At 44.3% G+C, this 21,685-nt stretch overlaps 1 protein-coding gene across 1 annotated transcript; it reads left to right on the top strand.

Annotated features, from left to right (window-relative positions):
- The first annotated feature begins 17,652 nt into the window (after positions 1–17,652).
- Positions 17,653–20,988, top strand: LOC132140189 (uncharacterized protein K02A2.6-like). The gene has a single exon (XM_059548996.1). It carries the CDS (start codon positions 17,653–17,655, stop codon positions 20,986–20,988), a length of 3,336 nt encoding a protein of 1,111 aa, XP_059404979.1.
- Positions 20,989–21,685: the final 697 nt, after the last annotated feature.

Raw genomic sequence — 21,685 nt, forward strand, 5'->3', positions numbered from 1 at the left:
TTGATGTTTGCATCTCATTATCAGCTCCATATGCAAGGCTTTTCCAAAGTAGTCATGTGAAACATACTGTAAATCACTAAAAGTCCTTACAATGTGCTAAAATGGTTGCTACAGAAAATGCATTTTTAACTCAAGTTTGCATTTGTTTTGGTTAGGTATAAGGCTTTAGTCTAGGTGCTACATTATTTTCAAATAATAAGCATGAATCCACTTGCTAGAATTTCCATTCTAAATTGCCCGAATGGCACAACAACCAGTTTAATAAAACAATGCCAGATTCATGTTCATCTGTTTTGGATAAAACTGACCATAATTTTAGTGGCACTCATTGGACATTTCACTTGCAAAACGTGCAACAAACAACTCTTCATTGTGCAGAAATTTAACCACAGGCACATTTCAGTGAGCCTGGGTTGATATTTACTTAAAATGATATAATATTCATCTAATATAATTATCTTTCAGTTGATTCAGCTGCTTTTATAGAGTGCAGAGCCATCATGAAACAATTTTTTTTTCTCTCTGTCAGATGATAGTGTAGTAATGAATCCAAAAACCAGAGTCCAGAGTTTGAAACTAGGTCAACACTAGCTAAGCAATCATGTTTGTTAATTTTATTACCATAAATTCTTATACATGAATAGCACTGGCTTAAGAAAATCTACCATTTTTATATTAGGAGTCCCCTGAGTCAGAAAAGGCTGGCTACATCTGCAATAGAACTGAGAAATTGTTTTATTTATCATGAACACTCATGTGCCATAATGTGAATAAACCTTAAAGCAGACCATTTGATCTACAGAAAACCTTTTCAAAAGAAGAATGTACTAATCTGATGCATGTGAACAATACAATGGATTGGTAATGCTACAAAGATTTTTCCAGCACAACATAAAACTGACTCACTGATTTCATCACCTGCAGGTAAATACTTCACACACAATGGAGGGATGGGAGAATGAATTAATAAATGGATGAACGAATAAAATGACATGAATGAGTTGCACTGCATTATACACCACACACCCTCTACATGTGCTGCATGTGATACTCACCACAAACTGCAATGTATGATTTGTTTTTCCTTTTATAAGAATTGCGGTCGTACAGTACCTCAAACAATCAGAATACAATGGCTGCCACAGTTTCCCTGGATCCTCTTACAACCTCTACACACAGTCCACTTTCAGCTTCATACTGATAAATACTGCAGACAGCAATGTTCAGCATCAATTATTCACTGTCTTTCCAGCTTCTAGTTTGCAGGTCAAAATGATCTTTCTAGCAAGATACTCTTTTGAACCATAATTGTGATAGTAAATAAGAAAATAGATTTCATATTTAACACTTGTCATTGTGCATACAGTATATTATTATACAGGACAACAGGCAGGTATGGTCTACGAAAACTGACCTAGATGTAAAAAGTATATCACTGTCTGTGCTATTTCAATTAACTGACTTGGTGTAGTTTTTCCAATCATAAAGCACTGAAACAGACTAAGAAATCATGAGTCATGTGGAGGTCTCCTGGTTTCTCTCTTGGTGTTTTTCTCAACTTCAACAGTGGTGCCAAGTGGAGCATTGAAGCACTTCCAAGAGAAGTTTTCTGCTGACTGTGAGAGGAACTTGTACTTGACCTCTTCGCCACATTTCCAAGCCAGTGAAGATGTTTTTCGATTGCTCAGGCACACTCAGTGAAGAGGAAAATCCACATTGCGAAGACAGGAGGGAAGATCGACAAGAGTCCAGAGGCTTTTAGATCAATGCTTTCCCCTGGAGACCCACTGACTTTCCTCATGTTACAGCCTCGTTCAAGAGGAAAGAACCTTGACGATTTCATTAAGTGATTTCAATATAAGTGAGAATTCACTGTCAGAGTAAGTGCACTAGGAAAGTAAAAGATTCACTGTGTCAGTCTGACCGGACTCAAAGTTACTGCAAAGATTATAACATATGAAAGTGGGTTAAATAGTTTATTCTTCAAATCTGAAACATGTTTACACACAGCATTCTTTTAGAAGAAACCCTTGGATTGTTCTTTCAGCGGTTGAGGCAGAAATTAATAATTTTCCTTTATCCTTGCTCACTAGACTTGTGAAAAATAACTGATCGGCTGCAGTGCAGCTTGTTTGAAGTGACAGGAGGACCTAAGGGAAAACACCCTCATCTTCCACTTCACAGGATCTAGGGCAGGGCACTCAGGTTGCATCTCATTTACATTTGACAGCTCACCCCAATCTTAAAATTGAACATAATCCGTCTAAATAGAGATTCTAAGATTGACAGAATTTAGCATGTTTTCATCACCCCTCACTGTACCACCAAGAGTGACCAACAATGATGTTAGGAAAAGTAATGTCAGGACAGAGTGCTGTACAAAAAAAAAAAAAAAACAATTTGCATTTTTGACTCTCAACATTTTCATCAATTACATAAAATACAGTAAACACTGAAAGTCTTTGGCAAAAATAATGCACATAGCATACATAAATAAATAAAAAGCAGTTATAAAACATTTTATATATGGCATGCACATATGCTTCTAACTTGCCTAGTAATCAAAAAACATTTTGAACATTGTGAACAATGCTGTTCTAAAGCATAAAAGAACAATAATGAATGAATGACTAAATTGTTAAATCAGACAGAGACACTGACATGAAGCCAACAAGTCCAGCTATAGTCTTACAGGAAACACAAACAACATGAATGGAGCTCTTAGCTGCAAAACACACCTTATAGTCAACAGTAGGATAATAAGAGCTAGGTAGAGGGTTAAAAAAGTACTGTCTGACATTTCAGCTCAATCCTTCCTAGCATGTGGTCTCATGTGCATTTAAGGATCAGTGCCAGTAGTGACTGCCTTTTGCCCATATGTGAGCTGTCATATTGAATCGCGTGCTGCTTTCTGATAGAATCTGGATGATATAATCCCTTGGGCTACTGGCCTTTTCTTTTGGTGAACAGATCCCTCATACAAGACACTTCCAGCCCCTGGTGCCCCAAAGATGGAAATACTCCTGTCAGGAAACTGATGGCCTTTAATGGCCCACTATTTGACTGGATGAATGATGGGGACTTCTGCCTGATTGCCCATACTAGAGCTAGCTCTGCAGTATTGCCACTAGCCTTATGATTTTCATTAACATCAGTATTGACAAGGATCTGATGGCATGCATACAAAGCTGTGGACAACATATGCCACCTGCTTGCTATTTCTACATGGATTAGATATTTATGTGTAATGCAGGTCAACTTATTGTGAAGTGAACAGGAATGCACATCTTCATGTCAGCTGGTCCAGATAATGGATCCCAGAAAACATACTATTTAATAAAAAAACAATTGATAAAGTAATCTGTATGGTGGCCATATGAGTCAACTATTTGAACCAGACATAGGTTAATTTCAGTCATGACAATTCATTAAAAAGTCTTTGCAGACTAGATCTGCTACAGACGCTTCTGCTTCAGAGCAAGTATGGGGCTTGCTACTGCAAATAGATACACAGAAATAATGCTGTGGGAATGTAAGATATGCTGCTGCTGCATTAATAGGCACTCATAAATCCCATATTAGATCTAGACAGGTGAAGCTGGGGGAGGTGGAAGGTTTCAGAGGACTGCTGCCAGCATGCTGCAGGACTAGCTAAAAGCAAACACTGAACCAGACCAATTTAACTGTTGAGCAAACAGTCTTATTGGCAGAATCATCAGATGCCAGACAGCTTGTGCCATTTAGTAAATTATGTGATTGCTAGGATATTTCATGTAGAGGAACCATCCCATCCAGGGACCAGACATGAAGTTTTCAGAGGTTTCTGGAGAGGCAAACAGGTCTACATGAGCAACTCCGAATCATGTCCAGATCAGCTGGACCATCAGGGGATGGAGTCTCCATTCTCCGGGGAGCGCAGCTCAAGACAGCTCGTCGGCTGCACGATTGTGCAGGCCCGGAATGTGAATGGCACACCGCAACCTAAGATGCTTCTGACTCCAAAGGAGGAGGTGGCAGGCGAGTTGTGACATGCAACAGGTAGACCACCTTGTTGGGTGATGTACGCAACAGTTGCAGTGTTGTCCTTATGGACCAGTATGTCCCTGTCTTGTAAGCGTCCTTTGAGATGGTTCAAGGTAAGATGCACAACTAACAACTCGAGGCAATTGATATGCCATTACAGTTGGGGGCCCATCCACACCCCTGAGACTGCTTGCACCCCAGCCAGTCTAGGGGGCATCAGTGTGTACCACAGCATGCCTCAAGACCTGGTGGCACTCCTGCCCAAATAAATACTAGATCTGACCACGGGTAAAGGTTTGGCAACAGGCTGGTGTAACTTGGACCCTGTGAGTGCCACACTACCAAGCCCATCTTGGGACTCGGCCATGAACCCAGTCTCATATGAAGCAGCCTCAGCAGTGTAACAGCCACTGCAACTACCATATGTCCCAGTAGCTTCTGAAATTGTTTCAGTGGGACCGCCGTCCTGCCCTTGAATGAATTCAAGCAGTTCAGCACTGACCATGCATGTTCCTCTGTGAGGCGTGCTGTCTATTCGACTGAATCCAACTCCATACTGTGAAAAGAGATCCCCTTCTTTTGGGAGAGTTTGCTCTTTACCCAGTTGAAGGCCCAACAGGCTGAGGTGCCTGAGAACCAAATCCCTGTTTGCACAACTGATCGCAAGACTTTGCTAGTATGAGCCAGTCATCGAGATTGAAAATGGAAAAAACCCTACTGAATGAGAGTCCCCTCCACAACTTTCATGACGGGGGGACAGGGACAGCCCAAAGGGCAGGACCTTGTACTGATATGCTCATCCCTCTAATGCAAACTGCAGAAAAGATCTGTGGCGTGGAAGGATTGACACATAAATGTACATGTCAGGTCAGGTCGATCGCTGCAAACCAATGTAAGTGGACGGATGCACCCGAAGTTGCTTTTCTGGGTTAATATCTTGAATGGGAGCCTATGAAGGGCTTGGTTCAAGACACGCAGGTCTAAGATCAGTCATAACCCACTGCCTTTCTTGAGTACAATGAAGTAGGGGCTGTGAAACCCCATCCTCATATTGACCAGCTCTATTGCATCCTTCCCCAGCAGGACTGTGATCCCCGCACTCAAGACATGAGCAAAGACTGCCTTCACTGATGTGGTGTGGACGCCCCTGAACTTAGGGGGATGCCGGGTGAACTGAATCGCATAGCTGAGTCTAATGGTTTGAAGTAGTCAGCAAAATGGGCTGGACAGCATTAGCCAGGATACCATACAAGCGGGACCAGCGGGACCAGCGGAACCACCGACGTACCTGCAGTAGGGCAACAAGGTGTAACACAGGGACTCAGCTCAGGCAGCTGGTGGATCGACTGAAGCAGGGTCAGAGTGTGTGTGAGTAGGGCCTTTGATGACTCTCTCGAATCACTCGCTGGTTCCCGCTGGCGACAGAGGAGGATGAGTGTGATCTGGCTGTCGACTGTTAACAACTCTCTGTGTCCTCTTGAGACCCAGAGATAAAGGAAGTTGCTCTTTTGTTGAGTCTCAGTCAGTGGCAGGATAAAACATAACAAAAGATTCTCTGCCCGGCCCTCCTCCAGGGGAGGGAGTGGTGCGTTCACCATCTCCCGAAGAGCAACTTTGTCCATCTCTGGGTCACTCCATCTCAGGGCCTCTTGCTCTTCTGCTTACCACCAGGTTTGACAGGGGCCTGGGTGGGCGGGGCAGCCTGTCTTTGCACGTCTCTTTGGTGCTGGCTGGCTGGAGGCTGCTGAAGATGCAATGCGGGAGCGGGGGCAAACACAGGGGGCTGCCCTCTGCGACCACCAGGCTGGGTGCTGCGGCTGGTGGATGGGAGGAACCAGCAGTGTTGAATCGAATGTGTCAAATCGCCTTGGTCTGCTTCTGTGCAGACCTGGTGACAGAGGAGGATGAGTGTGATCTGGCTGTGGACTGTTAACAACTGTCTGTGTCCTCTTGAGACCCAGAGATAAAGGAAGTTGCTCTTTTGTTGAGTCTCAGTCAGTGGCAGGATAAAACATAACAGAAGATTATCCGCCCGGCCCTCCTCCAGGGGAGGGAGTGGTGCGTTCACCATCTCCCGAAGAGCAACTCCGTCCATCTCTGGGTCGCTCCATCTCAGGGCCTCTTGCTCTTCCGCTTACCACCAGCTTTGACAGGGGCCTGGGCGGGCGGGGCAGCCTGCCTTTGCACGTCTCTTTGGTGCTAGTTGACTGGAGGCTGCTGTAGATGCAATGCGGGAGCGGGGGCAAATGCAGGGGGCTGCCCTCTGCGACCAGCAGGCTGGGGTGCTGTGGCTGGTGGATGGGAGGAACCAGCAGTGTTAAATCGAATGTGTCGAATCGCCTTAGTCTGCTTCTGTGCAGCCGAGAACTGCTGGGCGAAGCTCTCAACTGCGTTGCCGAAGAGGCTGGTCTGGGACACAGGGGCGTTAAGGAACCAAATTTTGTTGGCGTCCCTCATGTCCTTTCAGAACTTCTGAATCATGACCACCCTCGTGCAGGTCCATCAGTGCCTGGACCTGGTGGACCTGCAGTGATGCATTGCCAGTCAGACCATACGACTGCTTACAGACTTGGGAGGGAAGGGCCGGTTTGCCGTGCCAGGTGGAAGCGATACCAGGACACAACTGCATCACCACTGACTGCTGAACCGGGGGGATCTCGGTATACCCCTTGGGTGCTCCACCATTGAGGGTAGTGAGGGAGGAGGAACTACTAGTCCGGTTTCTGGCAGTAAAAGGTAACATCCATGATCTAGTGAGCTCCTCATGCACTTCTGGGAAGAATGGCACCAGAGTAGGGCACTGAGAACCAGCATGGGCCACCCCAATAAACCAATAATCCAACCTCGAGGGCTCAGGATGCGGTGGAGGCTTCCAATCGAGCTCTACCCTGCAGGCTGGGAAAGCATAGCAATCATCTCCGGATCTGACTCAGACCTTGCTACCGTCCTGGAGGATGACAGCACAGATGAATCTTCCTCTCCAGAGAGCTCAGGCTTGCCCTCTGATGCAGCAATTGACATCCGGTATAGGGAGAGCCCCAAAGGATATGGCTAATACGCTCTTTGTGGAGGGCCCAGCGCATTCCTTAGGGTGCTTGGATGGCTGAAAAGTGCAAGAGGAGAGGTGGTCCCTGGAAGGTTGGTTCCTCAGAGGGGTTTGACGCCACTGTGTTCCTCAAACTGCCCGAGCTACTACCAGAGGAGGCCTCCCCTGACTTCTTTTTAGGTAGTGGATCCTTGTCCACAACTCCAAGATGGTCATCTTCCCGCAATGGGAACATGACTTATCTACGAATGGCACTTCAGTGTGCTTAATACCCAGGCTCATGAGGCAGTGACCATCACCCAGCGCCACGTAACAACCGCATCCAGAAATGCATGGGTGAAATGGCATCTTTAAAAAGACAGGTCTTAAAAAGACATTCACCCATGAATGCTCTTTAACGATTGCTCTTTTAGTTGTGTTGAAGCACAGATGGAAGATGACAAGTTTTCATTTGTATATACTTTGTTATATTAATATCTGAACATACAAAACATCCAAAGAAAGAACAGGGTATCTGCTTGTAAACAAAAACATTTTATTCTAGCTTCATGCATTCTTTTTTAAATACTTTAAGGGCCCTATTTTAATGATCCAAACGCAAAGTGTAAAGCGCATGGTGCAGGTGCACTCAGGGCATTTCCAAATCCACTTATGCTATTTTAACGACGGAAAAACGGTTGGCGTGCCCGAACGCATTGTCTAAACGGGTTGTTCCTATTCTCTTAATGAGTAATGGGTGTTTTTTTTTAGCATAACGTGCAATAAACCAATCAGAGTCTCATCTTCCATTCCCTTTAAGAGGAATTTGGCAAGCGCAAAGACAGAAAGCGTGTCCGAGATGAAACAGAGCTGCTCGTGTGCGAGTAAATAGATAGCCTAATTCTGAAACATGCGATGACTATCCATTATGACATGTAGGCATATATATATATTTATATATATATATATATATATATATATATATATATATATACTGTACGTATATATATTTAATTAGCCTACAAAACAATATTATGCATTGCAATCCTTACATTTTTCATATTTGGCATGTTTGTGTAACGATCGGGAACATAGGGACACAGGAGACGAGAGATCCAAAAGCAGTGTGAGTTTAATGGGTAATCCAATATCAGAATCCAACAAGCAGGGGTCAAAACCAAAAATCAATCCAAAACACAAACAGGACCAGGAACAGAAACTTAAAACTAGGAACGCGAGGAAACTGGGTGACGGAAAGTAAGGACTCCATAACATAAACAGAAACAGACCGGTAGAAATAGGCAGGATAATGACTATGAAGTGAAGACACCTGAGTGCAATTAACAGGAGTGCAGTTACTGTGATGAAGGGACAAGGCCTTGTGGGAATTGTAGTGCCTGCGGTGAGGTGCCTATGGGGAAGTGAGACCACTAGTGGAGACCCAGGGAAACACAGAACAGACACCGTGACATTACCCCTTCCTCTACGGAGCAGCTAGCAGATGCTCCACCCGAACACAAGAACAGACCAAGGAACACAGAGACCAGGAGGGAGGTGGACCGGCGAAGGACGGGGGGAGGGACGGAGGGCCAGGCAACAGAGGGAAACAGAAACAGGAAGTGCAAACAACAAAAACAAGGAGACCAGGAGGGAGGTGGACCGGCTGAGGACCAGGGGGAGGGACGGAGGACCAGGTAATATAGGGAAACAGAGACAGGAAGTGCAAAAAACAAAAACAAGGAGACCAGGAGGGAGGTGGACCGGCTGAGGACCAGGGGGAGGGACGGAGGACCAGGTAATATAGGGAAACAGAGACAGGAAGTGCAAAAAACAAAAACAAGGAGACCAGGAGGGAGGTGGACCGGCGGAGGACCAGGGGGAGGGACAGAGGGCCAGGTATTAGAGGGCAACAGATACAGGAAGTGCAAAAAACAAAAACAAAAACAAAACAACAACAAAACACAAGGCCAGGAGAGATATGAAAGTCCAGGGGCCCAGGGCCGAGCCGACAGGGAAGGAATCTGTGCGGTCGAGACAGAAGCCCGCCAGAGCGGCGCAAAAGACCACCACATCTGTGCGGTCGAGACAGAAGCCCACCAGGGCGGTGCAGAAGACCACCACAGCCGTGCGGTCGAGACAGAAGCCCACCAGGGCGGCGCAGAAGACCACCACAGCCGTGCGGTCGAGACAGAAGCCCACCAGGGTGGCGCAGAAGACCACCACAGTGGGATCGATGACACAGGAGAGCAAGTCTGGTTAGGCAAGTCTGAAACAGAGAACTTGAACAGTTTAAGGGGTGGCCTCCGTGGCCACGACAGGATAAGTTGAGCACTCAGAGAGTGCGGCTGAGACCTGACGAGACTCTGGAAGTTCCGCAGAGATGAAGAGAGGCTCTGGTAGTTCAGCATAGACGTGGAGTGGCTCTGGTAGTTCCGTGGTGTTTAGGCTGGATTCAGGAAGATCAATGGTGACTTGACTCTGCTCATGAAGATCATTGGTGACTTGACTCTGCTCATGAAGACCACTGGTGACCTGACTTTGCTCATGAAGATCATTGGTGACCTGACTTTGCTCATGAAGATCAATGGTGACTTGCATTTGCTCATGAAGATCAATGGTGACTTGACTCCCTGACTGCGGGTGTCACTGTTGGACAGTGTTTTCTCTACTTCCTGTTGGGCTGCTGGCCTTGCTGTAGCAAATCGTAGCTCCGTGTAGCTGTTTTTTTCTTCTCTAGAATCTTTACCTTACTATCACACACTGTTTTTTTAAATGATAAAATATAGCTTGATTAACACCATATTTCTGATATTATCGATCAATCTTATCAGATTTATTTTGATCGTTCACTTTTATTTTATACCCATGAGTGAAGTACACCTGCATTGCGTTAGCACTCGTTAGCTTGTCATTAACGTTTTCATTCGAACCTATCGCTGTTTTCTTTTCTCCTCTCCACTCTTACTCCAGTTTTTCACAAGTTCATCAAACAAACGCGGTAAGAATATTTCATCAAGCATGGTGCGTAATGGCTTCTCCTGCTATTGTTATTTGCACCTCTTGTCACGTGTACAGTTTATCTATCTCTGTCGCAGATGAGGGATTCACATGTGATAAATGCAGGGAAATAGTTAGGCTGACAGAGAAGATTTCAGAATTAGAGACACGCATCCAAACTTTAATTGAGGACAGTAAGAATGTTAGGGCTCTAGATACGGCTTTCGATGCGTCTAGCTTAGGGATTCCTGTACATTGTTCGGCTTCCGGCAACAGAGCCTCTGCAGCAGGGCAACTGGGTGACAGTGAGGCAGCGTAGTCGTGGGTCAAAACACCGCGCTTCTCTTCTGATCAAACATTAAACAGGTTCTCCCCACTCAGTGATGCACCCACTGGGAAACTTATGAAAGTGCTCTAGTTATTGGTGATTCTTTTGTCAGAACGGGAATATAGAGACACCAGCCACCATAGTCAAATGTTTACCGGGAGCCAGAGCGCCTGACATCTTGGCAAATTTAAAAGTGCTGGCTAATGCTAAACGTAAATATAGTAAGATTGTTATTCATGCCGGCGCTAATGATGTTCGACTTCGCCAGTCGGAGATCACTAAAAATAACATTAAAGAGGTGTGTGAACTTGCAAGCACGATGTCAGACACTGTAATATGCTCTGGTCCCGTCCCTGCTTACCGTAGTGACGAGATGCATAGCAGATTGTCATCACTCAATGGCTGGATGTCTAAGTGGTGCCCACAGAATAACATAGGTTTCATAGACAATTGGACGAGCTTTTGGGTCTTCATCCCTCCTGGGGTGGCGCCACTCTTCTCTCTAGAAATATGGCAAATAGTCTAAGTGTTTATACTTGACTAACTGGGGTCCAGGTCAGGAAGCAGACAGACTGGCTAAACCGACCGTCTGTTAGCTGCCTCACGTCACAGAGGTCAGTTAATTCTCAGCACATAGAGACTCTTTCACGTAGATATCACACTATAGAGACTGTGTCTGTTCCCCGAACTAGAAAATGCAAAAAACGTCCAAACCAAGTTAAGAGTAACAATTTAATTGAGGTTCAACAAATAAAAAACAGATGCAATAAGAATAAACAAATGATAAAGCTTGGCTTATCGAATATCAGATCCCTTTCTACGAAAACACTTTTTGTAAATAATATGATCACTGATCATAATCTAGATGTGCTCTGTTTGACAGAAACCTGGCTAAAACCTGATGATTACATTATTTTAAATGAGTCCACCCCCCAAGATTACTGTTATAAACATGAGCCGCATATAAAAGGCAAAGGGGGAGGTGTTGCTTCAATTTATAACAACGTTTTCAGGATTTCTCAGAGGGCAGGCTTCAAGTATAACTTGAGAACTATAACCTGAGAAACAAATGTTAATGATAAATTCCCTGTTATGTTTGTACTGGCTACTGTATACAGGCCACCAGGGCACCATACAGACTTTATTAAACAGTTTGGTGATTTTACATCTGATTTAGTTCTGGCTGCAGATAAAGTTTTAATAGTTGGTGATTTTAATATCCATGTTGATAATGAAAAAGATGCATTGCGATTAGCATTTATAGACATTCTGAACTCTATTGGGGTTAGACAACACGTTTCAGGACCTACTCAGAGGTATTTCGTAATGCTTGGCGGGAAAGTAACCTATCCTACAGAAAAGCATAAAAAACTGCTAGATCCGATTACTTTTCTTCTCTTTTAGAAGAAAACAAACATAACCCCAGGTATTTATTCAATACAGTGGCTAAATTAACGAAAAATAAGGCCTCAACAAGTGTTGACATTTCCCAACATCACAGCAGTAATGACTTTATGAACTACTTTACTTCTAAAATCAATACTATTAGAGATAAAATTGTGACCATTCAGCCGTCAGCTACAGTATCACATCAAAAACATGTATGTTAGACCCTATACCATCTTAGCTCCTAAAAGAGGTGCTTCCAGAAGTCATAGATCCTTTTCTGACTATTATTAACTCCTCTTTGTCATTAGGATATGTCCCCAAAACCTTCAAACTGGCTGTTATTAAGCCTCTCATCAAAAAACCACAACTTGACCACAAAGAACTAGTTAATTATAGACCAATCTCGAATCTCCCTTTTCTGTCCAAGATACTAGAAAAGGTTGTATCTTCACAATTATATTCCTTTTTAGAAAAAGAGTTCTTACTAGAACCAGGAAGTATGACCATATTAGCCCGGTCCTGTCAACACTGCACTGGCTCCCTATCAAACATCGTATAGATTTTAAAATATTGCTTATTACTTATAAAGCCCTGAATGGTTTTGCACCTCAGTATTTGAATGAGCTCCTTTTACATTATAATCCTCTACGTCCGCTACGTTCTCAAAACTCAGGCAATTTGATAATACCTAGAATATCAAAATCATCTGCGGGTGGCAGATCCTTTTCCTATTTGGTGCCTAAACTCTGGAATAACCTACCTAACATTGATCAGGAGGCAGACACACTCTTGCAGTTTAAATCTAGATTAAAGACCCATCTCTTTAACCTGGCTTACACATAACATACTAATATGCTTTTAATATCCAAATCCGTTAAAGGATTTTTAAGGCTGCATTAATTAGGTAAACCGGAACCGGGAACACTTCCCATACCACCCGATGTACTTGCTACATCATTAGAAGAATGGCATCTACGCTAATATTAGTCTGTTTCTCTCTTATTCCGAGGTCACCGTAGCCACCAGATCCAGTCTGTATCCAGATCAGAGGGTCACTGCAGTCACCCGGATCCAGTACGTATCCAGACCAGATGGTGAATCAGCACCTAGAAAGGACCTCTACATCCCTGAAAGACAGCGGAGACCAGGACAACTAGAGCCCCAGATACAGATCCCCTGTCTCAGATGACCACCAGGACAAGACCACAGGAAATAGATGATTCTTCTGCACAATCTGACTTTGCTGCAGCCTGGAATTGAACTACTGGTTTCGTCTGGTCAGAGGAGAACTGGCCCCCCAACTGAGCCTGGTATCTCCCAAGGTTTTTTTCTCCATTCTGTCACCGATGGAGTTTCGGTTCCTTGCTGCTGTCGCCTCTGGCTTGCTTAGTGGGGGACACTTCATCTACAGCGATATCGTTGACTTGATTGCAAATAAATGCACAGACACTATTTAAACTGAACAGAGATGACATCACTGAATTCAATGATGAACTGCCTTTAACTGTCATTTTGCATTATTGACACACTGTTTTCCTAAAGAATGTTGTTCAGTTGCTTTAACGCAATGTATTTTGTTTAAAGCGCTATATAAATAAAGGTGACTTGACTTGACTTGCCTTTGCCCATGAAGATAGTCGGTGACTTGACTTGCCCATGAAGAACACTGGTGACTTGACTTTGCCCATGAAGAACACTGCTGACTTGCCTTTGCCCATGAAGATCAATGGTGACTTGCCTTTGCCCATGAAGATAGTCGGTGACTTGACTTTGCCCATGAAGAACACTGGTGACTTGACTTGACTCCTGAGGTCTAACTGTGGTAGTGCTTAACTCATGAGTGGCAACGGTGACTTGACCTGACTCTGGAGTGTCAACGGTGACTTGACCTGACTCTGGAGTGTCAATGGTGACCTGACCCAACTCTGGAGTGTCAACGGTGACCTGACCTGACTCTGGAGTGTCAACGGTGACCTGACCTGACTCTGGAGTGTAAACGGTGCCCTGACCAGACTCTGGAGTGTAAACGGTGACCTGACCCGACTCTGGAGGGTCAACGGGAACCTGACTTGACTCTGGAGGGGAGGCGCCTGACAGGCGGCCATCTTGTGCAGTGGCGCTGGGCCGGCAGCCAACTTGTGCTGTGGCGCTGGGCTGGCATCCATCTTGTGCCGTGGCGCTGGGCTTGTGGCCATCTTGCGCTGGGCTGGTGGCCACCTTGTGTTGTGGCGCTGGGCTGGCGGCCATCTTGTGCAGTGGCGCTGGGCCGTCGGCCAACTTGTTCTGTGGTGCTGGGCTGGGCGACCACCATGTGCTGTGGCGCTGTGCTGGCGGCCATACTGTGCAGTGGTGCTTGGCTGGCGGTCCTCCTGTCTGTAGACCCCGGTCTAGAGTCGGCCATCCCACCGGGAGAGACAGGTGTGGCTGGGGTATCCTAGTGAGGCCGATGTTGTAGGTAAAAAACGAATTCCCAAAAATCAAAAGCATCCAGCTGATCCATTTCTTTTTCTGGCACTGGGTCATCCAGACCGGCATTGAAAATGTCTTTCAGGGCCACATCATTATATCCCATTCCAACCGCCAGGGTCCAGAACACTTGTGCCACACCACCCACCTCATTCCCCTCTTGGCAGAGGGTGGTTAATTTGATGAATCTCGCCCTCCGCTCCACCATACTGGCTGGGGAACGGGTATGAAGTCTCACACTGCTGGATCTAGACATAATGGAGTCCTTCTGAAACGATCGGGAACACAGGGACACAGGAGACGAGAGATCCAAAAGCAGTGTGAGTTTAATGGGTAATCCAATATCAGAATCCAACAAGCAGGGGGTCAAAACCAAAAATCAATCCAAAACACAAACAAACAAACAGGAACTTGAAACTAGGAACGCGAGGAAACTAGGTGACGGAAAGTAAGGACTCCATGACACAAACAGAAACAGACCGGTAGAAATAGGCAGGATAATGACTATGAAGTAAAGACACCTGAGTGCAATTAACAGGAGTGCAATTACTGTGATGAAGGGACAAGGCCTTGTGGGAATTGTAGTGCCTGCGGTGAGGTACCTATGGGGAAGTGAGACCACTAGTGGAGACCTAGGAAAACACAGAACAGACACCGCGACAGTTTGTGTGCTGCTGTGCGTCCCTGTGTTTAATAAGCAGCGTGTAGACGTGTTGCGGACCTGCATATATTAACACGCTCTTTCAATAACAAAGAAAAAACATATTTTTAGCTCCTTAAAATAGCAATGCGCCAGCAATGCGCCTGAACACACCTCTTTTTTAGAACAGCACGCCCATGGGCACACAAATGGGCGCGAATGCATTTGCTAATTAAAGGACGTGGCAATGGACGGAAAATGCGAACTGTGCCAGACTGAAACTAGCAAACACACTTGCGCTGTGCCTTGCGTCGCATTGCGCCGGGTGTATTATAGGGCTGGAGGGCCCTAAGTGTTCATAAGTTTCATAAAAAATAAAGCAATAAAATTTTTTACAAAAAGCTGAAAAAAGACTATGAGTTGGAATCAGAATGATAATCAAAACGTAGATGGAGTTGATCAACATCCCAAAGCGTGACAGTCATTATTACCTCTTCATCGGTCAACATTTTATTCCATAGATGATCATGTTACATGTGTTAGTATCTGCTGTTTCTTTTTTCTTCTTCACTTGTGTTTTTTTGGAAATTCTGTGCGGAAGATGTGTACTAGCGCCCTCTGCCGTATAATAATGAAAACACAATAGCTCAAATATATTTAGACTTTTTGTAAGTATAAGTCAAGTATACTTAAATGTCATTTTAACTATATTTCTGAGGAGTACGTAAAGCCCATTTCTGAGAAGAACATAAAAAGTAAACTAAAAGCATACTTTCCTATTTTTAGTTTAAAAGAAGCATACTAATAGCACACTTGAATAAACGTATTTTTCATTAGGGTACTTATTCGTCTGTCAATGACGTGATGTAGAGAGTGACCAACTGAAAGGGAACCGCATTTCTGCCCAGCGTATATCTGCTTTGGGGGCGCATCTAACCCCAGTGTGTCACTGATATGCTGGGAATGTTAGTAAAAGATTAACTGTTAAGCTGTGCCATAATTTATAAAGATTCATTATTTGCATTAAAATCACATAAATGTTTACTTTTGAATGCCATTGAAGTGTGTTTTAAAGTTACTAAAATTAAAGGATAGTATGATTTCAGCTTGTTATTAGTTTAATATTAATGCACTTTTAACACTCTTAAAGTTTAATTGTAATGTCAGCAAAATACATTTGAAGTTTATGCTGAGTGAATTCTGAATTTCAAACCTTAAATACAAGAAGAGATATTTAAAGTGTACTTAAGAATGCTTAAAACAATTCCACTTGAGTACAAACAAGTATATTGATTACACCTTTACTTAAGCACTGCTTTGGCACAACTTAAATGCATTTAGTACACAATTTAACAGACTTTAAGTTTACCAATTTATAGTGTGCCTGTCACGATAATTAGATGGAGTGCCCATGAACTTCAGTAGAGGGCACTCCAATCAGGACCATTCCACATCAACCACCAGATGTCACTCGGACTCTAGCACCTCTCATCTGTTGCACCACACCCAAACTACATTCCCCATGAGTCACTGCATCACCCTGCCACACCTGCACATCATTCATCAGCCAATTTCCTTGCCACACCTGCACCTCATTTACACACACATAAAAGCAGCACACTTTGGATTGTTTATACCGACTCTGATTCTCTGCTGCTTGCCCCCGACATCTGTCTGTTTCTGTTATCGATTCTGGTTATCCCTACATACCTGACGCCGTTACTGATCATTGCCTGTCTGACCATTCTCATCATTAAAGTTCTGCACATGGAGCCGAACGTCTCTGTCTCATCATTAAAGAGCCACAAATACATTTAGTTAAAGTACTATAGAACATTCTGTGATGTATTTTGGTTAATTCAATATTACCGGTTGCCACTGGAGGGCGCTCCAGGTTGGTTGTTGTTGAGCTGATGCTGACAAGCAATAAATGAAGAACAAGTTGTTTCCCTCTACTCTCCGTATGTCACGTTTGTTCCCGAAAGAAGTAAATATAATTAGTGTTATACTAGCATATTGATGCAGACATAACATAAATTGGCGACGAGCACAAAGTTCCCACTGCCATTATCAAGCTGGCGATCAAGTGTACAGCATGGCTGCAATCATCGGACATGTTGAAGCATTCGATGAAGCGAGGGAACAATGGTCCACGTATGTAGAAAGATTTGGGCATTTTGTGGAGGCGAATGACATCAGTAATGAGAAAAAAGTATCAGTGTTTCTCAGTGTCATGGGGGCACCAACATACGGACTGTTACGCAGTCTCATCGCACCAGCTAAACCTGGGGCTATGGATTACAATGACATTGTGAGCACATTGCAAGCACATTTTACCCCCAAGCCCATTGTAATTGCGGAGAGATTTCGATTTCACAAACGAAATCAAGCAGAGGGTGAGAGTATCGCTCAATACGTGGCTGTGTTGAAGAGATTAGCGGAGAACTGTGAGTTTGGCGATAATTTGAATGACGCGCTGCGGGACAGACTGGTGTGCGGGTTGAGTAGCGAGTCAATACAAAGGAAGTTGTTGACAGAAATGACTCTCATGTACCAAAAGGCTGTGGACATAGCGATGTCAATGGAAGCTGTGTCTAGGGAATCACAGCACTTGAGTAACGCATTGTAAGTTAATGCAATGTCCCTATCATCAGCGTCGTCCAGAGAGAAATGTTACCGGTGTGGGAAGTCCAATCACATGGAAAGTGAATGTTTCTATAAGGAACAACAGTGTCACAATTGTGCCAGGAGAGGTCACATTTCCGGATGTGTAAAAGTAAGAAAATGGGTGACAAAGGACCTAAAACTGCAGTCAAGGGGAAATTCATGAAAAATAAGGATCAGATGAAGAAAAGACGAATTCATAAGATGGATGTTAATGTGGAAAGTGACGATGACACAACCTCAGATACTGATGCTGAGTTGACACTGCACAAAGTGACAGCAGTACTTGATGATACTTCACGAGTGAATAAAATGCAAAACTCAACGAGTTTAATGTCATCAGTGATGAAAGTGAAACCTAAAATTGAAGGGCTGCCGATAGACATGGAAGTGGATACGGGAGCAGCGGTTTCTCTCATTTCAAGTGAACTGTACAGAGCTAAGCTGAGCCATATTCGATTGCGCCACACAAGTATTGTACTTAAGACTAACACGGGTGAAGTAATTTCTCCAGAGGGTGTCATCAAGGTGCGCGTGAAGTTGAACAAACAAAGTGCTCGACTACCCCTGTATGTAGTAAAAGGTGATACGGCGCCACTTTTTGGGCGAGAATGGCTCCGTAGAATTCGTCTTAACTGGCGTGAAATTAAAACGGTGAGAGCAGTACACCAGACAAATGAAAAGACTCTGGATTCTCTCCTAAAAAAATATGCAAAAGTGTTCAGTGATGACTTGGGAACATTCAATGGATTTGAAGCGACCTTAAATCTGAAACCAGGACATCAGCCAAAATTCTTCCAAGCACGTGTGGTGCCATATGCAATCAGACCTAAGGTGGAAGCAGAGTTAGACCGCCTAGTAAAGCAAGGAATTATTTCACCTGTTCGGTTCAGTGAATGGGCAACCCCCATCGTGCCAGTAGTCAAGAAGGGTGGCAACGTGAGAATTTGCGGAGACTTCAAAATAACCGTAAACCCAGCACTTTGTGTGGAACATTATCTGTTACCATGGATTGAGGATTTATTCGCATCATTGGCCGGAGGGCAGCGATTTAGCAAGCTAGATCTATCGCACGCTTACCTGCAAGTGCCAGTTAATGTGAACTCCCGCAAATACCTCACGATAACTACTCACAAGGGCATGTTTTCGTATAATAGATTACCTTTTGGAATAACATCGGCACCTTCCATATTCCAAAGGGGGATGGAGCAAGTACTTCAGGGGCTACCATACGTGCATTGTTTCCTGGACGATATCCTGGTCACAGGAAAAGATGATGTTCATCACCTGGCAAACCTTGAAGCAGTACTGAGTCGGCTGGAGAAGTTTGGCCTTCGTGTGAAACCAGAGAAAAGCGAGTTTTTCAAGAGTTCGCTGGAGTATCTGGGACATGTGATTGACGCAGCAGGACTCCACAAGTCTCCAGACAAGCTGCGTGCTATTGCAGAGGCACCAGTTCCAGTTAATGTTAGCCAGCTTCGATCTTTTCTGGGACTGATAAATTATTATGCAAGATTTGTTCCGAATCTAGCCACAATTCTTCATCCATTAAATGCAATGCTGCATAAGGACATTAAATGGAACTGGGCTCCGGAGTGTGAGAAATCTTTCCAGGGGGCCAAAGCTCAATTGTTGACTCCGAGTGTGCTCACCCACTATGATCAAAGACTCCCAGTTCGTTTGGCTTGTGATGCTTCACCCTACGGGGTAGGAGCTGTGCTCTCCCATGTGATGCCTGACGGTCAGGAGAGACCGATAGCGTTTGCGTCTCGAACTTTGAGCAAGTCAGAGCAGAACTATGCACAGCTAGAACGTGAAGCACTAGGAATCATTTTTGGAGTCAGAAAATTCCATACTTACCTTTACGGACGCCATTTTACCTTATTGACTGACCACCGTCCACTTACTACCATCCTCAGCCCTAGTAAAGCCACTCCATCCATGGCTGCTGCGAGACTCCAGAGGTGGGCTCTTTTACTTGCAGCACACAATTACACAATCCAGTATAAAAGTGCCAGCGACCATGGAAACGCTGATGGATTATCCCGTTTGCCATTGCCTGTGTTGCACAAGGACAAAAAGGATTCAGTGGATACTTACCTCATTAACCACGTGGAAGCTCTACCGGTGTGTAGTGCAGACATTCGCAAAGGAACCAGAGCAGACCCTGTTCTTTCTCGTGTGGTGGAGATGGTGTCCTCGGGGCGGTTTCCATCCACCAAGGACTCTGATAATGCATTGACACCATTCATCATCAGAAAAGGGGAGCTATCTTTAATGCAGGACTGTTTAATGTGGGGACAGAGAGTTATTGTTCCACCCAACCTTAGACAAAGAGTCTTGGAGGATTTGCATGTGGGACACCCAGGTGTAGTGAAAATGAAAGCGCTAGCACGAAGCTACATCTGGTGGCCCAGTATTGACTCACAAATTGAAGAGAAATCCAAAACCTGCTTGTCATGCCAGAAAAACCAGAAATCTCCCTGCCTCTCACCTTTACATCCTTGGCCATGGCCCGGAGCTCCTTGGCAGCGTATTCACATCGACTTTGCTGGTCCATTTGAGGGGCGGATGTTCCTGGTGGTTGTCGATGCTCACTCAAAATGGCCAGAAGTTCACGTGATGGATTCCACAACATCATCTAAGACCATTCAAGTATTGAGAGGCTTATTCAGTCGTTATGGCATACCTGAAACTCTGGTAAGCGACAATGGCCCACAACTGACATCAGATGAGTTTGGCTCTTTTCTAAAAGCGAATGGAGTGAAACATGTGCGCTCTGCCCCATTCCACCCCGCCACAAATGGGCTAGCGGAGCGTTTTGTGCAGACATTTAAACGTTCTCTGAAAGCTTACAAAGAGCCAATATCATTGCAGCAGAGACTGGATGCCTTCTTGCTACAGTACAGAAATACCCCACACAGCACAACCAGAGAAACTCCTGCTATGTTGTTCTTACATCGCAGATTGCGAACACGCCTGGATTTACTGAAACCTAGTGTGGCTAATGTCGTTGATCAGGCACAGAAGACCCAGTGTTCTTACCGGTCTGTTCACTCCAAACACAGAGAGTTTGATGTCGGTGACTCAGTGCTGGTTCGGGATTATCGGCGCGGAGAGGAAAAGTGGAAAACTGGTACTGTTTCCTCTCAGACAGGACCAGTGTCCTATACTGTGGAGGTGGGAAATTCGCAAATCTGGAAAAGACATACTGATCAGATGTTAGACTGTCATCCGGAAATTTCCGAGGCCACAGAATTACCTCAATCAGTGGACATTCCGCCGCAGATACCAGACAATGCTGGACAGCAATTGTCTTCGCCGGTCAGTGAAACAAATATGGGTGCTTCAGACCAAGGTGAAACAAAGCTCTCGGAATTATCCAATATTTCTTCTCAAGGTGTTAGGAGGTTTCCTGTTCGGGTCCGCAAACCACCTAACAGACTCAATTTGTAAAGTGTTCTTGAGTAGAGACATTTAAGGTTTGGGCAATTCAAAAGGAAAACATATATATATAAGACTATGTTAGATCTGTGTTGTATACCTCATAACTGAGTTTGCATTCATCTGAAGTGACACCAACTAACAGTGTTCAGTTACATAAGTGTTAACGTTACTGTCATACGTTATGTTGAATTCCTGTGTTTTGATAATTTGGGAGATATGGGAATTTGATTAAGAGGGGAGAAATTGTGATGTATTTTGGTTAATTCAATATTACCGGTTGCCACTGGAGGGCGCTCCAGGTTGGTTGTTGTTGAGCTGATGCTGACAAGCAATAAATGAAGAACAAGTTGTTTCCCTCTACTCTCCGTATGTCACGTTTGTTCCCGAAAGAAGTAAATATAATTAGTGTTATACTAGCATATTGATGCAGACATAACACATTCAAATAAATTGTGCTTAAGTATACTATTTTTTTCACTGGTGCCTATAGTCATGTTTTATCTCCGCTTTGGATAAAACAGATGTATCATTCAGAATGATGATCATGCACATTTTACATTTAAAAAAATCACAACATTAAAGCAAATAAACTTAGAAATATTTCAAATTTTGCATTTGTGTGAAACAGATTTTGAGGGTCTTTGTTTAATTCCTAAAAGGAGTCCCCTTAGTTTATTCCTATTAAAGTTTTAATCTAGTAGAGCCA

The sequence above is a fragment of the Carassius carassius genome, chromosome 5 (assembly GCF_963082965.1).
Source record: "Carassius carassius chromosome 5, fCarCar2.1, whole genome shotgun sequence".
Lineage (NCBI taxonomy): Eukaryota > Metazoa > Chordata > Actinopteri > Cypriniformes > Cyprinidae > Carassius > Carassius carassius.

Excerpts from the sequence above, each read along its gene's own strand:
- LOC132140189 (XM_059548996.1), top strand. The coding sequence starts at position 17,653 with ATGGGTGACAAAGGACCTAAAACTGCAGTCAAGGGGAAATTCATGAAA.